Source organism: Symphodus melops (assembly GCF_947650265.1).
Source record: "Symphodus melops genome assembly, chromosome: 6".
NCBI classification, from domain to species: domain Eukaryota; kingdom Metazoa; phylum Chordata; class Actinopteri; order Labriformes; family Labridae; genus Symphodus; species Symphodus melops.
In genome coordinates this window covers 25,605,658-25,630,519 of record NC_136696.1, presented here as the reverse complement: position 1 = coordinate 25,630,519, position 24,862 = coordinate 25,605,658, and the positions used below count along the sequence as shown (strand labels likewise).

Here is a 24,862-nt window from a genome sequence, read left to right as displayed (position 1 = left end):
TGAGTGGTTGCAATACTCCCGATCTTTCAAATGTTACAAGATTCACTAAAGTTGTAATCGTCGGTGTGCCGCCGTAACGTTTCAAAGTTGCCTGTGTTTCTACCTCTTAGTTAGATGGGCTTTTTGTTTTTTTGTGCTGGGATAATAAATCTACTAAAGAGAAGGAAAAAAAGCGAGAGCCCGAGCACACGCTGAAGTATTTTGAGTTAGTCCTGGCCTTTAACTGTTAAAAAAAAAAAATGAAGCAGATTTTTGACGTGAAGCTTCACGTGGTTTACAAGCATTAATGTTTAAAAAGTATGGACAGTTAGTTTTAAAAAGAGAGAGAGAGAGGGTCCTCTATGAAAAGTGTAAGTGTTAAAGGTCGGGGATTCAGAGTGGCCTGTTTATTTAAAAATGCGCCTCATGGTTCATGAAAGAAGCCTGAAGGATTTTCTTAAATTGGCGTTTCAAGCAAACCCTCAAGATGTAAATGACCCTTTCCGGCTAGAAACAACCCATCTAACTGCTACGTAATGATCAACTTTTACCGAAGAATTGTGCTCACAGGCCGTGTTTATGTATGAGGCGATGGATTTAGATCATAATGTATGGAATTCAAAATGACTGTGCACCTCTGTTGCTTTAATGTCAATAAAGACAAGTACATGAGCAACAAGACTCGGTCTCACTTTTATTCTCACCTTCCAACTCCTCACTGCACTCTGATACAAACATTCATAACCACTGACTGATTCCTCATCAGAGCTTAAACATTAAAGGTTTTTTTTATTATGATTTTCTTTATATTTTTGAGCATGAGGATGACCGTGCAGGATGACCTCAGGGCGAATGCAAAGGGTCGGTGCTGCCACTATTCTTCGTCTGTGGGGATCCAGAAGTAGTCCACCACCTTCCTGCTCCGGCGCTGAGGAGCAGAGTCGGGTCGCTCTCCGACAAAAGCAGGCAGCTCATCGAAGTGACTTGGACCCAGATCCCTCCCCATGTGGGGGGCAGAGACCCTCAGCATGGTCCTGAGGGAGCAGCAATCAAAGTATCCTGTTTGTTATGCAGTTGATCAATTTGAAGTGGAAATTAGTCCTATAATCTATGTAGGATTGAATTTAAATGAAAAGTTTAAGTTTTATGTTGCAGTTTTAAGGGAATTATTTAAGAGGATGGTTTTCTTTTCAAATGGTTGCACGCTATTAAATGTCACATCCTCTTTGTCTTAACTGACTTCCCTTCAAGACTTGGCCCTACTGATAACATGTTTGAAGGGCTGGACGTACATCCTGTACATTTTAAACAATGGCTTTTAAAAACAGGAGTTTGTATACTGCCCCCTGGTGGCTGCGATGTTACCTGGATGAACTCCTCTCAGTCTCCTCTGGACTGGACTCAGGTGTGTTGATGTACACAGGGTCACCTTCCTGAAACCATATAATGTGAATGCTTCACACTTATTGATGTGCATTTACCAAATAAAACCTAAGATGCACCTTTTTTTTTTTAAATTTTGTTGAATGTTTTAATCATTAACCCTTATTGGAACCCTTTTTTTTTTAACTAACCTTTAAACCTGTTATATTTCCGAATTTATCTGTCAAATCACATGTATTATTTGAATTTATAATTCAGTCTATTTGAAATAATGTTCATTATCATCATCACTTATTTGAGATTGCAGTAAAAGGATAACTAAACTGTGGCAGCTCACCGTAAAATTTCGTGGGTTGCCGTCTGGATTTTTCAGGATTTTCACCCTCTGATCGCTCTCCGTCATGCAGAGGAAATAACTCTTGATGTTGGCTTGACACTGTAGGAGACCAAAAACATAATTTACTTCACATCACACCATTTTGATTACTTGTGTTGTCATCGCAACCTGCACGTGTTTCCTCACTGCTTTGTTCTGCCTCAGAGCCTTCAGCTCCTCCTGAGCTCTGAACTTGTCGGCTAACTCCTGATGTTTCTCCCTCCAGCTCAGACACTCGGCCGTCCTCTCCTGCCGCTCCTTCTCGGCCAGCCGTCTCTCTGCCTCGGCCTCCCGCTGAGCCTGGTTGGCCTTTTTGCTCTCCTCCTCAGAGGCCGTCGCCCTGCGCCTTGAATTCATCTCACTGTAAACACAAGGCTGAAATTACATCCTGAAACAACTCATCTTTGATGCAATACCATGTTATTATAAATATTTCTATTCCCTAAACTCCACTTGTGTTATTGAGCTACATATCTGTTACTTTAATGCTTTAAATGTAAGTAAATCATTTAACTTTGAAGCTGCTACCAAAACAAATAAAATACCAGCCTGCAAATCTTTGGTTTCCCTGTCACATATAGACATGAAGTACGTTTAGACAAATCTGTACCAACAAAGCACATCTGGATTTAAGGAAATTCCACACATTTTTTTCTTTGAAGTTTATTAATGCTGGAGAGTCAATATGTTCAAATGAAGGCGACGGCGTGTGATTTAAGGCTTCAACATGTGTAACCACTATATGTCTTGTGAAAACTGTCTTAGAATAACACAGACCTTCTCTGGCTTCCATATTTGTTATGGGTTTTTTTTTCTACTTGATGACTTTGATGTCTTTCTTCTTCAATTTCTGGCTCCCTCACATCTTCTTCAAAAAGTGCACCGATTGTTATGGTGAAACATTTAAGTCAGGCCTGACCTGACCTGACCTGACTCAGACAGCAGCTTTCGATATGGTGCGACCTCAAGGGACTCCTTTATCATTCAAATGTAGATGATATTCACAGCCTGGCTCAGAATAAGTAAGATTAATGCCAAATGTATTTTCTTTGCCACTGAAGGGACATTTTTTACTGGTTTTATCTGCAAAAGGAAGGAAAAAAAAAACTTAAAGACTAAGAATTATTGCTTCTTTTTTTCTTTCTCCCACTTGTCCATTTCCTTTTGATGCTGATATGTTACTTGTGATTTTCTAATGGAAACAAGACGTCTGGCTAGTCACAATTTGTAGCTTGAGCTAATGTTTTTTGTAAAGCAAATCAATGAAAAATGGTAGCATCAGATGTGGTTCAACCCAACTATCTATTTACCCAGCTATCATTTATAGTAACCTGACAATATACTCCCCCTTTGACTTTTCCAACACTTACAGAGTTTGCTGCTCCATGATGATTTATCGCTTCCTATAGGCGGACTCTTCACTCTGTTGATAAGGGGCTAAAAACATTTCACAGTTTCTCTTGAGCTCTTCTTATCTTCATGCAGGAAGTGTATGACACGGTGAACCCAAAACATCTTCCCTCTGCTGCCTGGACTTCCCGTCTCAGAGAAGAGTTCAGCACTATAGGCCTCATGGTTCACTCGCTGTTGTGAACAGGTCACTGTGTTCTGGTTTTGTGCCTGCTTTTGTTTCACTTTCAACATACGAACCATGACCAGACACTCTCTTTTGGAAAGTACATAATGCATTGTATTTATGTGGACATAACGGCAGGATTCTTGTCGTATGATAAATAACAACGTTTTGGAATTTTGTAAAGCTTTTGGAAACCCCTTTATTAAGTTTAAGTCGTTTTGTTGTCTCTCTTTAAGTCTCTTTAATGTGAAAAAGATTGTTTCAATGTTTCCAAAATTTAGATTTGAACACTAAGTCGTTCTGTGAACCACTTTGTTTTCAATGTGGAAACATTGCTTTGCTTTAGTATCTCACATTAAGCTTGAGTTTAGTCCTCTATAGTTTTCCACATTTAGTGGATAATTATTCTCCAACATGTTGTTAATTCAATTTACGCTTGCAGAACTAAGTTCTTATTGTTTGTTTTCTTCCTCAGTAAGCGTGTTGTGATTGCTTAACGCAGGGTGACAGACTGCTTTATGTCTTCTGGATGGAACAAATGAAGACTTTTATGAACAGTATGTACATTTTAAAAAGAGCTCGTTTATGTTATGAGCAAAGTTAACAGTCAACATTTAGCAAAGACAGACTCAACCATTAATCTAAGCATGGATGGGATGGATTGACTTTTCAGAAGAGGAATTGTTTTGAACAACCAAGATGACTGCTCCTCTAAAGATCTAAAGAGAGGCCAACAATGGCAAGACAAAATTAATTTACCAACTTGAGTACAAAAAAAGTACTCTTTGTACTGGTCACTCATGTGACCTTGAATTATACCCACCTCCCTTTAAGATTTACATTCTCCTCTGTGATCCGTCTCAGCTTGTTTCGGAGGTCTTCTCTGTCTCCCTCCAGGCTCCTGTTCTCCTGCAGCAGAGCCTGTTTCTCACCGGACACTCGCTCCAGCTTCAGCTTGGCTTCAAAGTAGCTCTTCTCTGTCTGTGCCAGTAGGAGCTGCATCTCAGTGTGCTGAAAGAAGAAAAATATGCTTCATCAGAAGTCCCTAATTTAATCGGAATAGCTCACTGATAATGTGTAAGGTGGAAGGGGGCGAACATGGAACGTGTTTATTACATGTTGCTATGGTTACTAATTGTCTCCACAAGCTATCATTGAGGTGTCACTAACATGCAGTTTAAAGGTGACCCGCTGACTCTGGGTGTTCACGTGTACCTCTTTCTTAAGCTGCTGTAGTTCCTCGCTCAGGCGGCTCCTGTCTGCCTCCGCTGTCTCCTTGTCCCGTAGACACCCGAGGGCCCGAGCCTCAGCGTGGGCCCTGCTCTTCTCCGCCTCCCCTCTGGACTCCTCCGCCTCACCTGCAGCCCGGGAGCACAGCGTCGCCCTCTGCTGGCTCTGATACAGCTTTTGGTTCAGCTGATGGGGAGTCAGAAACAGGCAGGGAGAGAGGTGTATGCTTTAGTGACTCAGACAGGAAACAGTAGAGGCCTGTCTTTGTTTCTAGATGTAACACAACTCCAAGCACTCCGAGTCAGAATGAGGGTCAGCACTGAGCTGCAGTGTGTGGATACAGGTCAACATGCAACTCTAATAAACATTTATGCAAGCTCACGGACTATGTATTTCACAGAGTCCGTTGTATAGTCATGTAATAGAGTTACGAAACACACGAGGAGACAGTGTTTGCCTTGATGAAGCTGATTGATACATCAGAATCACACAACACTGGTGGCATGCTAAGATGTAAACATGCAGATAAATGTGCATTCAACAAGGTAGCCAGCCGTGCACAACCGTGGAAACAAACAGAGCAGAGCGCAGTGGAAAGTTTGGGTTGCTTAGCAACAGTTCCGTTTCATTTAAGATGTGGAGCTCGTTGAGTTAGTGGACAAGTAAATTATGTGCTATTGATTTTTGGCAGTTTGTATAACAGTTGTGTAAAAGCAAGATCACACTCAAGGTTGAGATGTGCTGACTGTCATCATGTTGCAAAAAAAAAAAAAAAACCTACACTGTAATTCTTTTTGAATGATTTTTGAAAAAGGCTCTTGAGTCATATTGTCTGGTGAAGTGCTGTGAGCCGTGTCCACTGTGCGAGTCCTCTTACCTCTTTGACTTGAGCCTGCAGCTCCTGGTTCAGGTTCCTCAGGTTCCTCATGGTCAGCTCGTTCTCCGTGCGCATCATGATCCGCTCCATGTGGATCTCGTTTGACAGGTACTTGTTTTCTTTCTTCAGATCCTCACATTCCTGAGGAAGGCTCACATTATCCGTGATGTATTGTTTGGAACAACAACTTTGGCGATAAATTCAAAGGTCCTAAAACTCATAAATTGATTAAATAAAACAAAACACTCCAAGAATCACCTTCAGTAAACACGCTTTGAAACAGAACACTGTTTTTTTTAAAGGTTTTTAAGGTTTGGACTGGAGCCTCTAAGACATTTCTCATGTCATACTTCAACAAAGCTCCTTCTTGACCCTGAAAATAGCAGTTTAGCAAATTCTTTAGGTTAAGCTACAACAACAGCAAAATCACAGAAGGTCATTTTGGCTTCAGTTTTCAGTGATGCACAATTTCCGTATGCAAATTAAATCTATACAGTTTTTGACGGATTTGTTTTTATTTCTCTGTTAAATTCAAATGAGACAAAACTCTCTGTTAAAAATGCTGAAAAAACAAAGATCTACTAAACGGACTTTGTTGTGAGATTGTTTTCTCACATCTTTCACTGTCGACTCGCTCAAAAACTCATTGGCTCACGAAGGCCACAGAAGAGCTCAGCAGTCACAGAGAGTCTTTTTAAAGCCATTCAGTGAATCTCTGGACAGAGAAGTTCAGTTCTGTACCTTCTTCTTCTACCTCTCACCTTCCTCTTTCTGACCAGCTCTCCCTGCAGGTGGTTGATCTGGAGAAAGGATCCATTGGAGCTGACGGCACTGACGGGCCGGACCAGCCGTACAGGCCTCCTGGACGGTCTGCAGAGACCTTTGACTTCCTCTACTGTCCCGTTCGCGAAGCGGCCGCCTCTATTTATGTTACTGCTGCTCATGGAGACGGACGTGTACAGGCTGTCGTCCATCGAGGACTTCCCCACCGTCTGCAGATCTGTGTGGGATTTGGCTCTGAGTGACATTTCAAAGCCAGATTGGTGAAGTCTACTTCAGAGTGACTCCTCTCTGTGTTTGTACAGATGCTGTTAGAGTAACCAGGGGCTCTAAGTTTGTGTTCAGAATGTCGAGGTGGGAAGTGAATGATGTTCTCAGTTTCACGCAGAGTTCACTGAGTGGATACGATCACCAACCGTGGATCATTAAGAATGCATGAGGCAACATGATAGGACAAGCCTGCACGGGACAACACACAGTCTGTGTGTTTTGGTAGGAGGGCATCTTTCGTCAGATTTTGATGTGAAATTTGACGATCTTCAGATGAGCTCAGAGGAGGATCTTCAATGTCTGCACCAAAACTACATCAACAATATCTGCACACGGGGAGTTGGGAAAAGTTTTTAGGTGATACAATTGGTTTAAACGGGGACCATCAACCAACAACTTGATAATGATTCCAAGAAATTCTCTACTTGTGGGAAACTCTAAATACCAGGAAGCTTTATGAATACAGCCTCAGAGGGATGGACGACCTTCCCTTCCAGTCTGGAAAGACTGGATTCCCAGACTTGAGTTTTCTGAGTTATGCTTTTTCTTCCTGATGGGTGAAGTTAGACTTCCACTGAACCTGAGCATAGGTTGTACAGTAAATTTGAATGGACGAAGCCTGAGTGACGTCCCCCATCTGTAACTGCAGGGGGCTTCAGAGGCCCATTGGGGGCAACTTTAAGTCGACGTAACGACAGGCTGAGAGCTGGAGCTGAGGCGGGTTTGAAGCCTATGGACTATGAACTGTTACGTGACTTTTGGATCTCTTGGAGCCGGACTCAAGCGAACCCTCGAAGAACTGCCGGATTTTGTACTTCAGCATTGGCTTCATTTTTCAACTCTGGAAATTTCCTCTTGGTCTTGACCGGTGAAGTTTGACCAATTCTTTTTTCCTGTAGCTCCTTTCTGTTACAGCTCTTTATCCCTAACAGCTCATCCTCAGTCTGCACCCTGCAGCCTGAATCAGGGCAGGAATGACCATTCATTACATGATATTTACTCAGTCACGACAGGAGGACATGCTGACCTCTCTCCCTCTGCAACACCACACACTAAAACATCCGAGCTGTCAGCGAGTGGCTGTTAATACAGACGACCAACACGGGAGGTGTTACTAAAACATTGAGGGTTCACGCTGGGCTAAAGAAGTGTTTACAGACTTTTGATCTTAAAATGTCTGATCTTTAATGTGAATTAATGTGAAACATTAAGCTTCAACTGAGCAGATGTGATGAGGTTGGATCTAGAGGAATGCAGTTCTGCATTGTGAATCAAAGTTAAAGGGATACTTAGAAACATGCTAGTAGTGTTGAATGGTCGTGAGTCCAGCCCTCATTTTGCCCTGAGAAGAGAAAAATATGTTTCACTTTGCCTGGAAGTTTTCTTTATGTGATGCAATATGACGCTTTTTGCATCACATGAAGAAAACTTTCAAGCAAAGAAAAACACATTTTTCTCGTCTCAGGGCAAAATGAGGGCTGGATTCATGACCATTCAACACTACTACCATGTTTCTAGTGATACAAAGCTTCATGTAAATGGATGAAGTATCCCTTTAAGACAAACATGCAGCTAACAGTGCCTCTTCTTATTTATCGTTCTAATCAATAATATAATAGAGCTCGCACTAGGATATGCAGGAGGCTGAGAAACATAGCTAAAAGTCATGTAAATAACTGAAAGGTTAAAATGACTGGTCATGTATGTAACGTGGACTTCCCCTGTCACAGTTGGAGGTTTGATCCCACCCACTCTGACTCCTTCTGTGAGCATGCAAACAGATTCAACAGCATGTAGTTTGCTGCTTCTTCTTTGATGCGCGCTATGGGACATGCTGATGTGTCTGCGCTAAAGGAAGGAGGCCGGATGACTTTCCCTTCAGCCATGAGAGCAACGCAGTGCAGCAGCAACACGCCACAGTTTGACAGAGAACAGACGAGCTCCATACAGTGACAGAGACGAAGGGTTAAAGTCAATAGAAAAAACGAAACAGACAAAAAGAAGAGGGACAATGTGGAGGAAGTTCGCTTTCCGACAGGCCTGTCAGAGGAAACAAACCTCTGGAAGATGGATGCTGGCTAAGCAGAAAATCTCGAACCCACAGAAAACCTTTGAAAAACATGCTTAAAGTGTTTTTTGTTTTTTTTAACAAATCCACAAGGATCCTCTTCTTTTATTGATGTCTCTCACAAGGCCACTTAAAGCTAATGTTTCCTGTCTTACTGCTTTAATATTTCCAGGAAATCCTCAATTTGTTTTCATTCTTAAGCACTTTCGTGATATTTTTTGACATACAGTATATCCACAACAACAATGTTTGGATGAAAGAGAGTTCCTGTGAAGGTCTTTAAAATAATGTGAAAGCTGGTGTTTTATCTCGTTCAGGGCCATCAGGCAGGTTTGACCTCGTCTTCCTGTTTCCTCGTCCACACCACGTTTGTCCTGCAGGCTGTTCCCTCTGCGTTCGCTGTGTTTGCTCCTTCGCCCTCAAACGCTTCACTTTTTGAGATTTTTATAGAAAAGATGGCAAGACTGTTGGTGTTTACTCTGTCCATGTTTTGGTTCTTGGCAGCGTTTTCACTTGCCTCTGACTCCAGTCTGAATAAAGGTAAGTCACATGTTTCAGATGTCGATGGAGCGTCACTTTTAGTCCCAGAACTGAATCAGTTGTGTGTGCTGTTCTGATGTTTTCTTTTGTTGATTTGAAAGCATAAAAATAACGCTACTCCTACCTGTAATCTTCGACGTAAAGAGACTTTAAGTTCCAACTTGTGCTTCCTACTTTGTTGCTTTTCCACAGTAAATGAAGAAAGCATTTTTACAAGTTACATGTGTTGAATTTTATTTCGGATGTTTTTGTACCCGTGTACTAGGGGGTTAGATGGAGGCGTTCTTCACCCCATTATTAACTTTAAAATGTTTATGCACAGAAATAAAAATTACTTTCCCATTTAGAATCCAGTTAAAATCATTGTGATCAAAAATGACAGCTTCACTTTTGGATGCTTTCAAAGTGTTTGCCTCTCACAATATACCTGCCTGTAAATCAAGATCACACCGCAGCTGGAGTCTTCCTGCTCATCGAAGGAGGAGAGTACACCTTCAACTTCACCGCCGCAAGAGATGCCTGCCTTTTCCTCAACGTCACCATGGCGACCAGAGCCCAGATGGAGCGAGCAGTGCAGTATGGCCTGCAGACGTGCAAGTAGGCTGGAAGCATTTGGTTCTGGTTCTGGTAGTGATATAAGACCCTGTTGAGGCCTGCTGACCAATTGAAACGGTCAAATATGTTTATTTTTATGAACAGCTTCTTAATGGTTTAAAAAACAATAAAATTAGAGATAAATGTTTCTTAACAAAGTGCCACAAAAATACAGTCTGGTCAACACTGGTTTCTGATTAAGTAAAAAAACAACAACTATGATTTGTCTATTTGTCTGTTTTCTATCAGGATGACAGATGTGCATGTGCAGTGATTTGATACTTAAAGAGCCAGTTTTACATAGTGATTTACAACTGAAGACATTTGGTTAGTCAGTTATTTTGTTGTTATATTAACATAAAACTTTCACTTTATTACTAAATCGGTCATTTCAAACAACAAGTGGAGCCCTAACTATGAATGCTCTTTTTTCATATCTGAGACCTCACTCAGCCCTCCAGTGTGAACATGTTGCTCTCTGGTGTTCAGCTGATCTGCAGAAACAGTGAGCAGGAGAACAGCAGAGCAGACTGAGGCCTACTACTTATAAGCATTGTATGCTGAGTTATTATACTTCATTGGGTGGATTCAAAGACTTACAGATTGAGATTCATTCCACAGAATTAGAGCTGTTGCTGTGCAGTTTTACGTAACGTATAGGGTTGTGTTATACTGCACTGCCTGAACGCTGTGGGTTTGTCAGCCTTCTTTCCAGTTTTGCACAGTGGTATTGCAGAGGTGGAAAAACCTACTGACTTTGAATTTCATTGTTTTACAATATTCCTTGTGAGTTATCATTATGGAGCTGAATAAAGTGCAATCTTTAGGTTTGTATCCTGGTATGGTGTTGTGCTTGAAGCTGCAGAAATCTGCATAAATTCTCTTCTTGTTCTGTTTATACAGTTAAGAACACTTTTTTTGCCTGTCCGTTGATTCTTTTATCTTTGCTCTGTTCCCTGTGTAAACAGATTTGGATGGATCTCTGAAAAGGTGGCTGTGGTTCCACGACTCACAGCTGACCAAAAATGTGGAAGTGGGAAAACTGGAGTGGCGCAGTGGGCTGCAAGTGAAGATAGAATGTTTGGTGTCTTTTGCTTCAATGCATCAGGTACGGTTTATTTTCTAAATGTTTCATGTTTACTTTTTAATTATTGAAGCTCTCCCAATTAGTGATTTCTATTATAACCAGCAGTGACCCTGACATCCACACCTGCTTCACCTGGGCTCACTCTGACAACCGAGTCTCCACCTTCAAGAGAGCTGACAACAACTGAAGCGTCTGGACTGACATCATTGACTTCAGCTGTACACGTCATCACCCCACGTTCAGACGTCATCACCCCACGTTCAGACGTCATCACCCCACGTTCAGACGTCATCACCCCACGTTCAGACGTCATCACCCCACGTTCAGACGTCATCACCACACGTTCAGACGTCATCACCCCACGTTCAGACGTCATCACCCCACGTTCAGACGTCATCACCACACGTTCAGACGTCATCACCCCACGTTCAGACGTCATCACCTCCTTTCCCACCTCTCAGAAACCTTTTTCCACTCATGTCCCTACGTCTCCTCACCTCGTCACCTCGTCACCTACGCTCCTCAGTGACACCTTTTCTACCGCTGATCATGCCTCAGATATCTCCTTCACGTCGGCGTCAGTGACAAAACCAACGATGGACTCTGAAAAATCTTCTCTAGGAGGTGTGTACTTGTCTTCTTTATTTTTAGATTGACATTTTTTAGTCTTGATAAGATCTTATTTGTCCTCAACACATTAGGTGTAATGTATATATGTATGTATGTATGTATGTATGAGTTTGGATTTATAATGGAGTTTTTTGCAGTGGGATGTGAATCTCTTTTTGTGGTTGTTTTACAGACGTACCAACAACACTCATCATCCTCGGTGTCATTGCTGTGCTCCTCACAGCAGCAGGCGTCGTTTGGTACTACAAACTGTGAGTTGTGTTTTCTTGTGTTACTTTAAACGGTCTGACACTGATTTTTTTCCTCTTTTTTTTTTTTTACCATATTTTAAAACAGAAAGAGATTTAAAACAGACACTAAAATCAAAGAAAAACATTTTAATTCACCCAGTCTGAACGAGTGTAGAGATATATTGTTACCTATGATTGCTTTTATAGATTTAACATTTGATTTTTTATGTATATTTTGTGTAATATGTTTCTCTCTTCTTCCGGAAAAAGGAACATTTTCACCCTTTGGTCTCAGACGCAGCAGAAGGACGACATAGAGACAGAGATGTGGAAGCACACGAGCAGTGAGATGGACCTGCACAGTTTACATGAAGAAGAAGAAGAAGAAGAAGAAGAAGAAGATGAAGAATCAGACAGGAAGTACTCCAGTGACATCACGCTCTGTGTGAATCCTGACACCAAAACAAACTCTTCAGAGTAGCTTCACGTTGACTCTCTCTTTAATTAATGACGTGGATTTAGTCATTTCAGACTCATCCCAGCGTTTTTTAACTAGTCATTTACAAACCATATAGGAAGGTTAACTTTTTTTTCTTTTTTCATAAGCTTTACAAAATGATTGTAAATATGCTTGTGCATTTTATGTTTTTCCATCAATTGAAAATAGTGATTCTCTTTGTGTTTAAGTGTCTTTTTGGATCAATTTTTAAGAAAACCGTTGTTTGCTATTTGGACACTGAAATTGGTCGGCAGGTTGAAGTCCTGTTTGAATGGTTGTTGAAGTCTATTATAAGCTTTAATTAATGAAGTTAATTAAGAAAAGGTTTTGAAGCTTGAAATGTAATTAACAATTTTGCAGAGATCACAATTTTTATGACAACTACTACTTAGAGGTGAACGAGTTGTCAATGCAGTTACACTTAAAAATGGTTATATCTTTAAGAAATTCAATTTATTCACAATGTAATAGACAGATAGATAGATAGATAGATAGATAGATAGATAGATAGATAGATAGATAGATAGATAGATAGATAGATAGATAGATAGATAGATAGATAGATAGATAGATAGATAGATAGATAGATAGATAGATAGATAGATAGATAGATAGATAGATAGATAGATACTTTATTGATCCCGAAGGAAATTCATGGCATCCAGTAGCAGGACACAAGACATTAGTTACAATACACTTTTTTTTTTGAGATAGATAGATAAATGATAGATAGAAGTCAGATATCTGTTTCAATTAAAGTAAATATGTAATGTAAATGTGATAATAGACATTTAATGTAGGCCTCTTGTTTCTGTCACATTACTGTAAGTGATGGAGTTAGAGACTGATCCATATTCACCGCTCAGGGGCGCTAATGAGCAATTTCACAGCCGACAAAAAAAAGGTGAAGAAGAAGAAGAAGAAGAAGAAGAAGAACGAGCTCGTCACGTGACCGCGTGTTTTGCCCACCTCCATTCGCATGCTGAACTTTAAAACAACCTTTAGAAATAATATAGCGTACACAGCGACAAACGTGACCGGTTTTTTTACGTGGTCTCGCGTGGAGGTTAAATGCGTCAACGATGCGTCGTCTGGGCTCCGTTCAGCAGAAGATAGCGTGTGTTTTTCTCACCGAGGTGAAGGAAGAAGCATCCAGAAAACGGGACTGTCAGGTGAGTGCTGCTGCTAGCCCACCACGGAGGAGGCACTGACAGAGAGTGTGTTGCCATGGAAACCAAACGTCTTTGTGTACTTTCTGTTTATTAGGTGACGTGTGTCTCTTCGTCAGTAATACAGGTGCTAACATCCTCAAACACTCCTCCTGTCCGGCCAAAGACAGAAACAGTGAACCGAATGACACTTTGTGTATCTATACGGTCTTTTTAATCGCTAATTTATGCTAATAAATTTTTGCTAATGTCACACATGAATAATCAACACCAATGTAGCACTGTAAATTTCTCCGCTTGCTAGATGAATAAAGGATTATTTTATTTTATCTTAATCTTGTAAAGACTCACACAAGAGAGAGTCAAAGCTCCACTTCTTTAGCTCAGGCCTCAAATTCACGGCACAATAACCAGAACAATTAACCTAAAAAAATAACAATACATCTCAGATATGACTAAAGGACAAAGAAAACATTTGATACCCTAAATTTATTTGGAGAAACTCCATGGTCATGTCCTGACCTGCAGACAAACCTACGAAGCCCTTTTTTTATTTTAATTTCTGTTGCATTCTTTCCTTCAGCTCTGTTTAATTGTATTTCTGTTTTTGATTTTGTTGTTTTATAAATGGTTTGAAGCCTGTTCCCCTTTGAGCTTCCAAACCACTGGGGCAAATACACAACACACACGCACAACACACACACACACACACACTTAACGACCAATATAAACAAAGTCAAACACACACGTTTACACTCTTAAACATCAATCCCACATTAATATACGCAGAGCAATTTATTTATTTTTCTCCCTCTGCTATTTTAGTCTGCTTAGTTATCTTCTTTTACTTTTCCTCTAAATCTGAATGAAAGTTGACAGTTTTAAAAACACTCTTCCTATTACGTTTATGCTAATACAGGATATTAAATTAAAATAATTTATTGGGGAGGGGCCTGCGGGCCTTCATACGACCACAAAAATAATGAACAGTTCCTGTTTTGAAGTTAACAAAAAGCAGAGCAGCCCGAGAGAAGAAATCACCCACAAAGTGAACACAGCATTACGAGTGAATCATAATGACTTCAGAGAGAAAAACACCAGCAGCTGTATAAAAAAAAAAAAAAAAAAAGATGCAACAAGTTAAGAAAACATCCTGAAACAATAACAAAAAAAAAAAAGGCAAGAATTACTGCAGTGATAATGAGATCAGGGTTTATAGGAGGTCAAAGGTTACTATGTTAATTTGAACCGTCTGTGTCTCTTCAGCCCTTTCAGGTTGTTGCCAGTGAAAGTGTGAACCCGGTTGCTCTGGAGGCCGACATTGATTGCGCGCTGGCCACAGAAAAACTAGACGGCACCTGCTGCTACGTGACTTTATATGAAGGTCGGTACGTCTCAGGAAGAAAAGGAGCATTTGATCCCTCTGAAGCGAGCGAGTGGACGTCTGAAAGCACCAAAAAAGATCTGCTTCATGTTAGGGAGGGAACATCTTTCTCGTCTGCTTCTTATTGAGAGATGATGCATGTTAATGACGTTGGTACTTTGTCTGTTTTTTTGTTGTTGTTTTTTTGTAGGGCAACCTTACCTGTGGGCTCGACTGGACAGGAAACCAAACAAGCAGGCGGAGAAGAGGTTCAAAAAGTATCAGCATGCCCACAGGAGCTGCAAAGGTATCTTATCAAAGTGTTTGGATTTAAGACTGCGTGTTTGAACGTTTTAAAGATTACATGTCGAGAAGTCCCTCGATGGATGCTACACGAGATTAGACTAGTGTAGTGCTGACCATCAAGCAGGCAGCACGTGTCACCATTAACGTGTTTAAAAGGGGGGTTTCTGAGGAAGAGGAGGATGATTCTGACCGTCTGTGTTTTCGTCGTCAGGATTCACGTGGAACGTAGAAGAAGACTTTAAGACGGTGCCCGAGGCGTGGATCCCCGCCCACAGAGTCAAACAGCTCAACGGCCAACCACTGCCCGATGAGCACGGACACATTCCAGGTGCGTGAACGGAGCGAAGGAGGCGTTTCGATACGATGTAGAAGGCAGGGTGACTTTACGAGCGTCAACCGTGAGCACGTTCATGTCGACTCAAACGATAGCTCCAGAGGAGGACGCTTTCCTCATCCTGCAGCTAAGAGCAGAGACAGCAACACAGGAATTATGAACAACAGAAGGGTTTTACTACCATTTTCAATTCACACATTTACTCGAAAGTATTGTTGAGTGTAATCAGAGTATTTATTCAAATGGAGTTCTTGAAGGGAATTTTTTTATTCTGCATTTCCCCCCGAGGTCTAAAGATCGCTGAAGATTGGGCGACATTTTCATATGTGAAGTATTCAAGCAGCCTATGTAAACTCTCTGCTGCTGCTCTTCTGATGCTGGACAATCAAGTCCTTTAAAAAAAAAAAAAAAAAGAAGAAATCCCTGAGACTAAATTGACATCGGGAGCGCATCAAGTTTCTCTTTAACGCAGCTTCATTTTGTGTTGCTCCTGCACGACAGAGGAGGAGTTAGAAAGGAAGGACTTTTAGGAGAATATCACCAAAATAAAAGCTTGTAATTGGGATTTATTGAATAATGCATCAGATTTTGAAATGGGCTTAAAGATGAGTGTGTAAAGAAAAGAATGAAAGGTTTCCATGAGACACAGCTCATGGATTTGAACGTTGTTTCTGTGACTGCGGGTGACGCTTTGATTTGTTCCTGTGTGCACGTTCAGGCTGGGTTCCCGTGGAGAGAGACAACAAACAGTACTGCTGGCACTCCTCTGTGGTGGACTATGAAGTCGGGGCGGTGATTGTTCTCAGACCCAGCGCTGATGATGAAGATGTGCTAGAAATCCGTGCGGTGCCGCTGGCTGACCTCCTGGAGCAAACGCTGGAGCTCATCGGGACCAACGTCAACGCCAACCCTTACGGTGAACACATGGCATCTGCGCTGTCAGGGTTTTATTTTTCAGATGTTAATGTGTCCTGTTTGTATATTATTCAAAGGTGCGTTGAGGTCTTTTAAAGGGTTCTGGTCTTCACAGGGCTGGGGAGTAAGAAGCAGCCGGTTCACTTCCTGGTGTCTCACGGGAGCGTTAGAATCCGAAACCCTCCACCGGTGGACTATCAGCAGCTCCGCTCCTGGTTCCAGGAGAGTCCAGAGGGCCGAGTCGAGGGCATCGTGTGGCACTGCAACGACGGCACGCTCCTTAAGGTGAGAAGGCTTCGCGTGCACATCGAGTTGAAATCGTCTCGGGATGGTGAGGCAGTTAAAGATGGATTCAAAGGTGTCACATCGGTACTCTGAAAAATGAAAAATAAATGTCTACACAGTTCGGGTCATCGATGCGTGAAGCTGTAGACTCTTACAAAGTGTTCCACATTATTGGCAGTCTAACACATGCTGCGTTACATGTAGTGAGCATTTGTGATCTCTGCAGGTTCACCGTCATCACCTGGGTCTGAGGTGGCCTGACGGGGAGACCTGCCTCGCTGACAAGTCGGTGCTGGTTCACGTCGACGGGACGGTTGATGAATACAGGAACAGCAAGGACTTGTTTTCATCCTTCGCTGCATTAAAGGGACAAAGACTGAGCCGCCTGCAGGACTTACACTTTGACGTGTAAACAGTCAGCGGGGGCGAGTATGACTGTATGCTGACAGCTTCATGTTTACTCTAAATGACCAACTGGACTCTGAAGAATCAAAGTTACTCCACATGTTGCATTGATTTACTTTAGACACTGACTACAGCTCTTTGTTGTCAAGAGAAGAATCAACAGCCAGTCTGTAAACGATTATAGATTTATTGACAAAAACACACACACACTATGTTACAACTGTACACACACACACAGAAACATAAGCTACATTACATCACACAGACGAACAGCTGCCTGATGGGAGAAACTTTAGTTTGAGGCCGTTTCTCAGACGTTTCTTTTCAGTTTTGGACCAAAAAAATCAAACTGTAGTTACTGATAAGCTGACTGACTTCACAGTGCTGCTGTGTGAAGATGTAACACTGCAATATTTATGAATGCAGCAAACTCCTAAAAACTGTCCTAAAGCAAGCAGCCTGAAAAAAACCCGAACTTCTCAACATTTTAGCGTGACGTCAGGAGCTGTCGAAGGTAAAGACCGCACACGCGTGCACACATTCCGAAAATCAAATCCTGTGAAATGTGAGACTACGTGTACTAAGATGAAAAACTAAGGTCATCAGTTTACAGCTCAGTTTGTCTGCATTCTGGAGTCGTGGAAGCTCAAGTTATAAAAATAAACAATCTAAAATAAATATTTGTCGTTTTCTGTCTTTAAATGTTTGTCATCTCATCAGCAGGAGCTTCAATAAACGAAGTATTTGATCCAATAATGTGTTCTGCTTGTTTGAGACTAGATTAAAGTACATGTAGGTGATTGATTCTGCGTTCCTGATGGAGTTTAAAGGCACAGTAACAGCGTCCCTGATTCAGCTGACGGAGACGGTGGGAAGGTCCATCTTCACACCAAACTGGTCACACACCTTCTTCAGCTCCTCCTCCAGCACAATGTTCTTCTTCACCTCGAGATTATAGTTATACTTCAAGTCCTCGATCTCTTCAAAGAAGGTCGGGTCAAAGCTCTGCAGCTCTCTCCTCAGCTTCGTCACCTCGCTTTGAAGCGCTGTTTTCTCCTTCTCTGCTTCCTGCAGGAGGTTTCGGAGCTTCCCGGGATCTGAGAGGAAACGGGACACGACGGATAATCGCACGTTTTTATCACGTGCATTAACACGATCACACGTGCACGGACAGACGTTCAGCTCGGCATCGTATGAGAATGAATTCAGAATAAGAGGTGAAAAGTCTGACCTAGTTTGGACGTCGTCTCGCCGTACCGCTGGCTGTACTCTTCCAGCCTCTGTTTCAGCTCCGTGTTCTCGTCCTGCAGCTCCGTGTTCACCAGTCTGAAATAAACACGCCGGGTCAACGAGTCACTTTCTGCAGCCAAGCAGAGCCCGACCGCAAAGACAAATGATTTCCGTCAACCAGCCGAGAACTGCTCGACTTCAAAAGCTCAGACTGATCCGAGGTCTGTATGAACACGCTCCAGCTCGTCTTATCTCTATTCTAGTCTTCTGACTCCTCAAACGGCATCAGGTCAACGGCCGCTCGGCTCTTTCTGGACATTCATCGAGACAACATCGATATCATTTTCAATAATACTGGATAAACAACAACACAATCACGTGATCCAAACATCTGAGCCCTCGTATCGCTGCTTGTTAGTTTGAGTTTCTTCCTCACACACCTCATTGCCTTGAACTCCTTAGAGAGTCCTCCGTCTGACTTTGCAGCAGCGGGAAACCTTTTCAGCATGTCGACCTTAAAAAAACCAAGAAAAAAACAAGAATCAAAACGTGAGGCTCATTTAAACACGTTAGTCCCGCTGCACACTTAGCCGTTTCATTTCTCCACTGATTTGACAAGATCGTGAAGTTTAAAGAGGAGTGCAGCTGACTCGGACGGCTCAGTGTGTGGAAACGGTTAATCGATGACTTATGTTCTGGTGCTTTCTTCTGCCTGACGAATAAAGCGATCATGACCTCATCACGTTCGTCATCTTAACTCGGAAAGAATTTCACTTTTTTTTTTTTTTTTTTACAAATTCCCAGGTGTAGACTTAAAAACGATTGTTGAAACCAGGCGAACTCAACAAGATGCCGTAGATGTTGGAGTTGTGTTAAAAAAAAAAAGCCTGATGGATAGGCTGGAGGAGAATGGTTACCACACCAGCGTCATTTATCAGCAGTGTTGTATGAGCGGTGTGAGAGATTTACAGGGATCTACTGTTTCCATCAGTCACTGAATCACCTCATAAATCACAGCGGGTTAAAAAGTGACTCCTCAAAGTTATTGTATCTGTGTGGTTGCACCATTCGTATCTACAGTGAGATGAGGCCCCCTTTCTTTATGAGGTGGCAGGTTGCAAATACCATTTGTCCTCGCTGGTCCACATTAGGCATAAACAGCTCTTGCTCTATTGTAGGGTCGATAACGTTATCTCTTTAGGAGAAAAAAAAAATCCCAATCCCTATATGTCTTCTGACATCTATTTTCAGTGTGCAGAGATAGATGTAGTCACTTTTAGTGCGTTGATCCCTCGAATGCAGTTAATCAAACACTTATGTAGTGAAGATATGTAATGAAGAAAAGATGGTCAATAAACTGGAGAAGTAACTGTGCATGTACGTGCATCACTGCGTAACACTACCGAGAGTTAGAATGATTGTTGTAATCCACATAGCGCCCTCTGCTGGTGAAAGACCTGCTGCTGTAATACAATGCGACCGGCTGGCCGATGAATCAGTCGGGCTCTGCTCTCATAGTGCCCGAGCTGCAGTTGGTTATTGTTGTGTTGGTTTGTAAAAAGACATTCACAGCTCCACGTTTGAATAATCAAAGGTTTTAAAAATGTCCTGATTCAGTGTTTGACAGAAGTCTGTGGTTTAAATGTAAATCTCAGGAGGATCGATGGTGCACAGTAATACTATGGTGCAGCTCGAGCAGGAACGTAGCTTTCAGGAGAGCCAGTATGTTTGCTCCGTCTGATCCCTCTCAGTTTGACTGAATTCTTTTAGGAGATAAACTCGCACAGTCTGTCCAAATTTAATCAACGTTATGTGTACCTGAGGTTTTTTTTTTTTTTTTTTTTTTTTAAATGCAGTAATTATTGAGCCAGTACCTGATCTTCAAGTTGCCGGATGTTTATCTGAGCTCTGTCTTCCCGCTCCGTCACGTCCTTCAGCTGACTTTTGAGTTCAGACAGACTGGAGGTCTTCTGGGAGAGATCCTTCTCCAGCTCCTTCATCTTGTTCTCAAACATTCTGTGGATGCAGGAGAAACACACGTCAGCTCACGCTCTGAGAACATCAGGTCAAGGTTTCAACTCTGAAGCCTGAGAGGAGAAAAATGGTGTTTCTGTCTTTTACGGTTTGTTGATGATTTCCCCTCCCACCACACGCAATTCATTAAAGCTAGTTTGCTAGTTTGTGCACACGCTAAAAATACTGTGATGGCCTCTGACCTTGTCACCACAGAAGCCTTCCAGGTCTTACTGTCAGCCCCCTCTAAGATGGGTCTGGATAAAGCTGCACGCAGTCTCTGCTTGGTTTCCTCCAGCTCTGACTCCAGCTTCTCATTGGTCACTTCCACGCTCGTCTTCGTCACTCTCAGCCTCTCGGCAGCTTCCATCTCCTGGAACAGTATGAAACATTCACATCGAGGTCGGACAACTCGAACGTGTGAGGGGTGAGTTTATCGCTAGATGGAAATGTGCATTACAACAGTTAACATGAAAATACGTTTTATTACTTTTAAGGAGCAATGTGAGAATCTGACACCTAGTGTTTAAAATGGGTACTGCAGTCAAAACTCTCAGCATTGGAGCGAGCTGAGTCGATGTGCATGTGGGTTGCCATGTCATAGTTATATTATTTTCAAAAGCATCTCCAACATTGATCCTAGTTGGAGCAGCTTTCTGCTGCTGGAGCTTATTAGAAACCTGCAGAAGCTTTTTTAGCTCAGGTACAATCACTTCTATCTGAAGCAGCTCCACTGCACGCTTCCATCGCTGCAACACCCGTTGGTTTGCCGTCTGCCTGGCAAACCGAGGAGCGTCCACAACAGTGGGATGCCTCCCTTCTCTGGTCCAGACAAATCCAGACCCTTGAGGAGCAGAATCTAAAGCTCGAGGGAGGACGTACTGGCTGCTGTGTTGTCGTCAGAGAAGCCAGCACTTCAACACAGCATGTTTCCTTTGGGATATCGTCAAGTCATTTAATGATTTCACTGAGTAGAGACCTGATCCATATCTCATGCTTACTTGACAATAATCAAGAAGTCCTGACCACGTCGGAACAAGAGGACGTACAGCGGAGAATGTAACAAGTCAATTCAGAATAAATAAATAACCAACTTGGAATATGAAGTTACCCTTTTGATCTCCTTGCGCAGACGTTCATTTTCCATGACTATTCTCTCCAGTCCTTTGGTTTTAGATTCAAGTTTGGAATTCAGCTCGGCCTCGCTTTCACTCCTCAGTTTTTCAAAGTCAGTCTGGAAACAACAAAGCGTTTGGACGTCAGCTTCAGCAGAACACGTCAAACAGAAAGCAGGAGACGCGTACTGACATAATCATCCACCTTTAGTCTTCGGTTCTCTTGCTCCAGAGCAGAGATCTTCTCTTGATTGACAGGAGCGCTGGACTTCTTCAGCGTGTCGTTCTCCCTCTGCACCCTCTCCACCACCTTCTTCATCAGCCCGATGGTCTTCTCCAGTTCAGGGACGGTTTTACCACTGTGACCAGCCTGATGAGGAAACAAGTCAGAAGAAGAGAGTGCTGGATGGAACTAGTTTAGCCTTTTCTGTTCGTAGAGGACTTTGACTTTGAAAGTCTTTCGGAGTACAGCGGTATTTTTTCTTTCTTCTGATGTCAAGGAGGACGAAAAAGTTCTACTTTATTTGTAGCTGCACAGTTTAGCAGCAAGTCATGAAAAGGATAGAGAGAGACAAGAGACAAAATATGCATAGAAAAGTCCACCTGGCGTGTTTTTCAAAGCTCCAGCACCTTTTTCCTTTTTTTTATGGTTTTTAATGAGCAGAGAGCGTTAGCAGCCGAAAACTCTATGTCTGATCGGGTGAAAAAAAACAAAACTATCTCCAATATGTCAGTCATAAAAACTGTTGTCATAGAGACGGGACGGATGTGCAGTGCACAAACACTTTCTGAGCGCACAGCCAGCGGAGAAAACGCCAAGCGGACACCAGATCCGAGACGCTCTGATTATAGCAGCCATGATCATCGACTGAAGACCTCAGCATCTCACGCTACAGGGGGGGGGGGGAGTGACAAGTCAACAAGGACACTTAACAAGGTAACGAGAAACAGCTATATGTCAACCTACTCCGCGTACGTGCGCCAGCTTTTTCTCAACATCTGCTTTTTCCTTCTTCAGCGCGTTGCACATCTCCTTCAGATCGGACACTTGATCCTGTGACAAAGACAAGGAGAAAATAAATCCCATAAAAAACATCACGTTGGGTTAAACAATGATGATAATAAAATGCAGACAAAGAAGACTTGTTTTACAGCTGAGTAAGAGCTTTTTTGACGTGACATGTGTGGTAAGTAACTACTTGAGATAAACAGACGTGCTCATGTTTTTTTTTGCCAACCCTTTATTTAATGAAGGCTTTACGAGCAGCCTCGTGTCGAAATCTGAAGTTTCAGTCGAGAGACACCCAAAAAAATATATATTTTAAATCTCCACCTATAAACAGTGTTTGAGTGTTTTTAAATGTGCACTAAGCTGAAGAGTCAGAGCAGCATGTTGGAATCACACAGGGCGACACAGAGCTTCATACTGAATCACATGGTATGGGATTAGTGGACATCTTCTCATGTCCTCTCTTGACAAGAGGCTTAAAAAAACTGTCTTTTTCTGAGGTATCACTGTACAAGCAAATTGCTTTCTAATTGACATTAGGCCTACTTTGAGTCTGGGTAAGTCCTTGTTGGTTTGCTCCATCTGGAAACGTAGCTCCAGGTTCTCAGAGGCCAGCTTGAGGTTTTCTTTTTGGAGGTCTTGATCTCTTTGTGATGGAGTGCCTGTGCCTCGTCCTGAAGTCTGTCGGAAAACCAGAGGCACGAAATGAGCAAAACACAGCCATGAGTACAGCTTCTCAAATTCTCTTTTCTACACTCTACAGCAGCAATTTGGGACCATGCTTAGAGCGTACAAGGCACTGGAGGGAGTGAAGGGAGACGGAGACCAACAGGGTAACAAAACACTACGGTTGTCGATTTGTCCAATACCTTTAAAAAACAGTTTTTTTTTTGAAGATTTACTCTTGGGGGCTTTTTGTGCCTTTCAATGGATAGGATTGGAAATCAGGGTGAGAGAGAGAGCTGGAAATGACATGCAGTAAAGGAGGAACAGGTAGCCTCTGTACCTGGGCGCGCGCAACAACCAATAAGCTGCCACATGTTTGAGAACGATCAAATCTTATCTGATCTAATGTTATCGTAGTGACTGAGAGAAATAAAAAGTAGATAAGTGGGGACTCTGGTGGAGCTCAGTAGGTGGAGCCAGAGACTACAGTCCTCGTTGCAGTTACTGCGTGTCAGTTACTACCCCCCCCCCCCCCCCCCCCCCCCCCCCACACACACACACACACTACCCGACTATCTTCAGCCGTCTGAAGCTTCAGAAGTGTCATCGTATTTCAAACCAAGCTGGTGCAAAGGGAAATGCAAGAGTAAAGCATTGCAACTTGCATTTTTGGTTTAAAAAAAAGAAAAAAAAGAAAAGAAATTACCCAATTATAGGTTTTTTTTTTGGTTTGGTATGGAAATTGTGGGAATTTGACTCGATTCGTTTCAAATCTGAGACTGTGACAACCACACACGTTTCATGCCTCGAGTTTTGCCACATCTACTGGAACGCAATCACAGCACTACCACTTCAGCGAGGTGACTACAGAGGCCTGCAGTACCTTCAGATATCTGTGAGATCTGCTCGAACCAGCATCCCTTTCTTTCGACCTGTTTTGACCTTTTGTTGGTGTGGAGCTCAAATCTGCATCCGCTTCAGCTGAATAAGACTTTTGCAGATTATCTTCCTCTGCTGCTTCCCTTGTAGTCTCATGGTGCTGCCGAGTGTCATCTGGCTTTTCTTCGCCGATTCCCACTTCATCCCCCGTGTCTCCATCGTCTTTAATCGCTGCATCACTCACATCATCACCTCTCGCTGCAGAAGCAGGCTCAGAGGAGGACTCCCCTGACCCTGCTCTTTCTGATGGATCACTGTCATTTCCTTTTTGGTCCTGTGCTTCTTCAGCCACATGAACTTCTGAATCGCCTGGCATATCTCGAGTGCTTTCCATAACATCTGTTTCAGTTTCTTCGCTCGCTTCTGCTGCCGTATTTTCTCCCACACCAGCATCCTCTGCTCCCTCGATGCTGGACTGAGTTTCTCCAGCTGTCTGGTCTTGCTCTGGCTCCCCCTGTTGGTCGGTGGGGCCTTCAGGAGCTTCACAGAGACAGCAGGGTTCAACAGGGCTTTGAGCTGCATTCCCTCCGCATGACCCATCCCCGACATCAAAAGTAAGAGAAGAAATCCCTCTCAAAGCATCGGACGAAGCCTCCCCCTAAACAGGTAGTTAATCAGATTAAATCCAGCGCCAGGGAAGGACGAGACACGCAGAAGAGAGAGAGAGAGAGAGAGAGAGAGAAGAATGATGAATGAAGAGAGGGGAAGGGAAACATCTGGATCACGCTGAAAAGTGGAGATGTTTTCGACTTCTACGACAAAGCAGCGATGAACACCATGTGTACAAAAAGTGCAATAAATATTCTGTGCAATGAAACGTCTTCTGTTTTCAATATTTAATAACATCTATCTCAATACATTGCACATCCTTTTCACCGGGATGATAAATACAGTAGGAGAGGAACCAATCCAGGACAGGACGCATGGCAACGAAGGCTCACTGCAAAAAAATACATTTATGCTGGATTCATCAGGATGTAACAGGGAGAGCGTT

General features: G+C 42.6%; 4 protein-coding genes across 5 annotated transcripts in view; 2 read left to right on the top strand and 2 right to left on the bottom strand.

The window, feature by feature from the left end:
* Positions 1-120: 120 nt before the first annotated feature.
* On the bottom strand, positions 121-6,378 carry LOC306824971 (uncharacterized protein). Its single transcript, XM_079345414.1, has 8 exons — positions 6,183-6,378; positions 5,422-5,562; positions 4,530-4,730; positions 4,138-4,325; positions 1,886-2,099; positions 1,700-1,798; positions 1,345-1,412; positions 121-1,013 (listed from the first exon to the last, which is right to left on the bottom strand). The coding sequence occupies exons 1-8, from the start codon at positions 6,363-6,365 to the stop codon at positions 854-856; spliced, it is 1,254 nt and encodes a 417-aa protein (XP_079201540.1). The 5' UTR covers positions 6,366-6,378; the 3' UTR covers positions 121-853.
* A 2,436-nt stretch (positions 6,379-8,814) lies between these two features.
* lyve1b (lymphatic vessel endothelial hyaluronic receptor 1b) lies at positions 8,815-12,290 on the top strand. Of its 2 annotated transcripts, none has more exons than XM_079345416.1 (6): positions 8,815-9,079; positions 9,523-9,676; positions 10,642-10,781; positions 10,866-11,384; positions 11,563-11,641; positions 11,891-12,290. In XM_079345416.1, exons 1-6 carry the CDS (start codon positions 8,995-8,997, stop codon positions 12,099-12,101), a joined length of 1,188 nt encoding a protein of 395 aa, XP_079201542.1. In that variant the 5' UTR covers positions 8,815-8,994; the 3' UTR covers positions 12,102-12,290. The 2 variants fall into 2 exon arrangements, with proteins under 2 accessions (XP_079201542.1, XP_079201541.1); XM_079345415.1 differs by having other exon boundaries at positions 10,863-11,384.
* A 745-nt stretch (positions 12,291-13,035) lies between these two features.
* Positions 13,036-17,570, top strand: rlig1 (RNA 5'-phosphate and 3'-OH ligase 1). The gene is made up of 7 exons (XM_079345417.1): positions 13,036-13,291; positions 14,555-14,672; positions 14,863-14,958; positions 15,169-15,285; positions 16,010-16,207; positions 16,322-16,491; positions 16,718-17,570. The coding sequence occupies exons 1-7, from the start codon at positions 13,202-13,204 to the stop codon at positions 16,901-16,903; spliced, it is 975 nt and encodes a 324-aa protein (XP_079201543.1). The 5' UTR covers positions 13,036-13,201; the 3' UTR covers positions 16,904-17,570.
* The window catches only part of cep290 (centrosomal protein 290), a 37,058-nt gene continuing 29,265 nt past the window's right edge, over positions 17,070-24,862 (bottom strand). The window contains exons 43-51 of the mRNA XM_079345405.1: positions 22,810-22,944; positions 22,222-22,308; positions 21,460-21,624; positions 21,251-21,373; positions 20,343-20,512; positions 20,001-20,142; positions 18,567-18,640; positions 18,128-18,222; positions 17,070-17,993 (exon numbers count right to left, since the gene is read on the bottom strand). Of these exons, the coding sequence (XP_079201531.1) occupies positions 17,749-17,993; positions 18,128-18,222; positions 18,567-18,640; positions 20,001-20,142; positions 20,343-20,512; positions 21,251-21,373; positions 21,460-21,624; positions 22,222-22,308; positions 22,810-22,944 (1,236 nt within the window). The 3' untranslated portion in view covers positions 17,070-17,748. The remainder of the gene's footprint in view (positions 17,994-18,127; positions 18,223-18,566; positions 18,641-20,000; positions 20,143-20,342; positions 20,513-21,250; positions 21,374-21,459; positions 21,625-22,221; positions 22,309-22,809; positions 22,945-24,862) is intronic.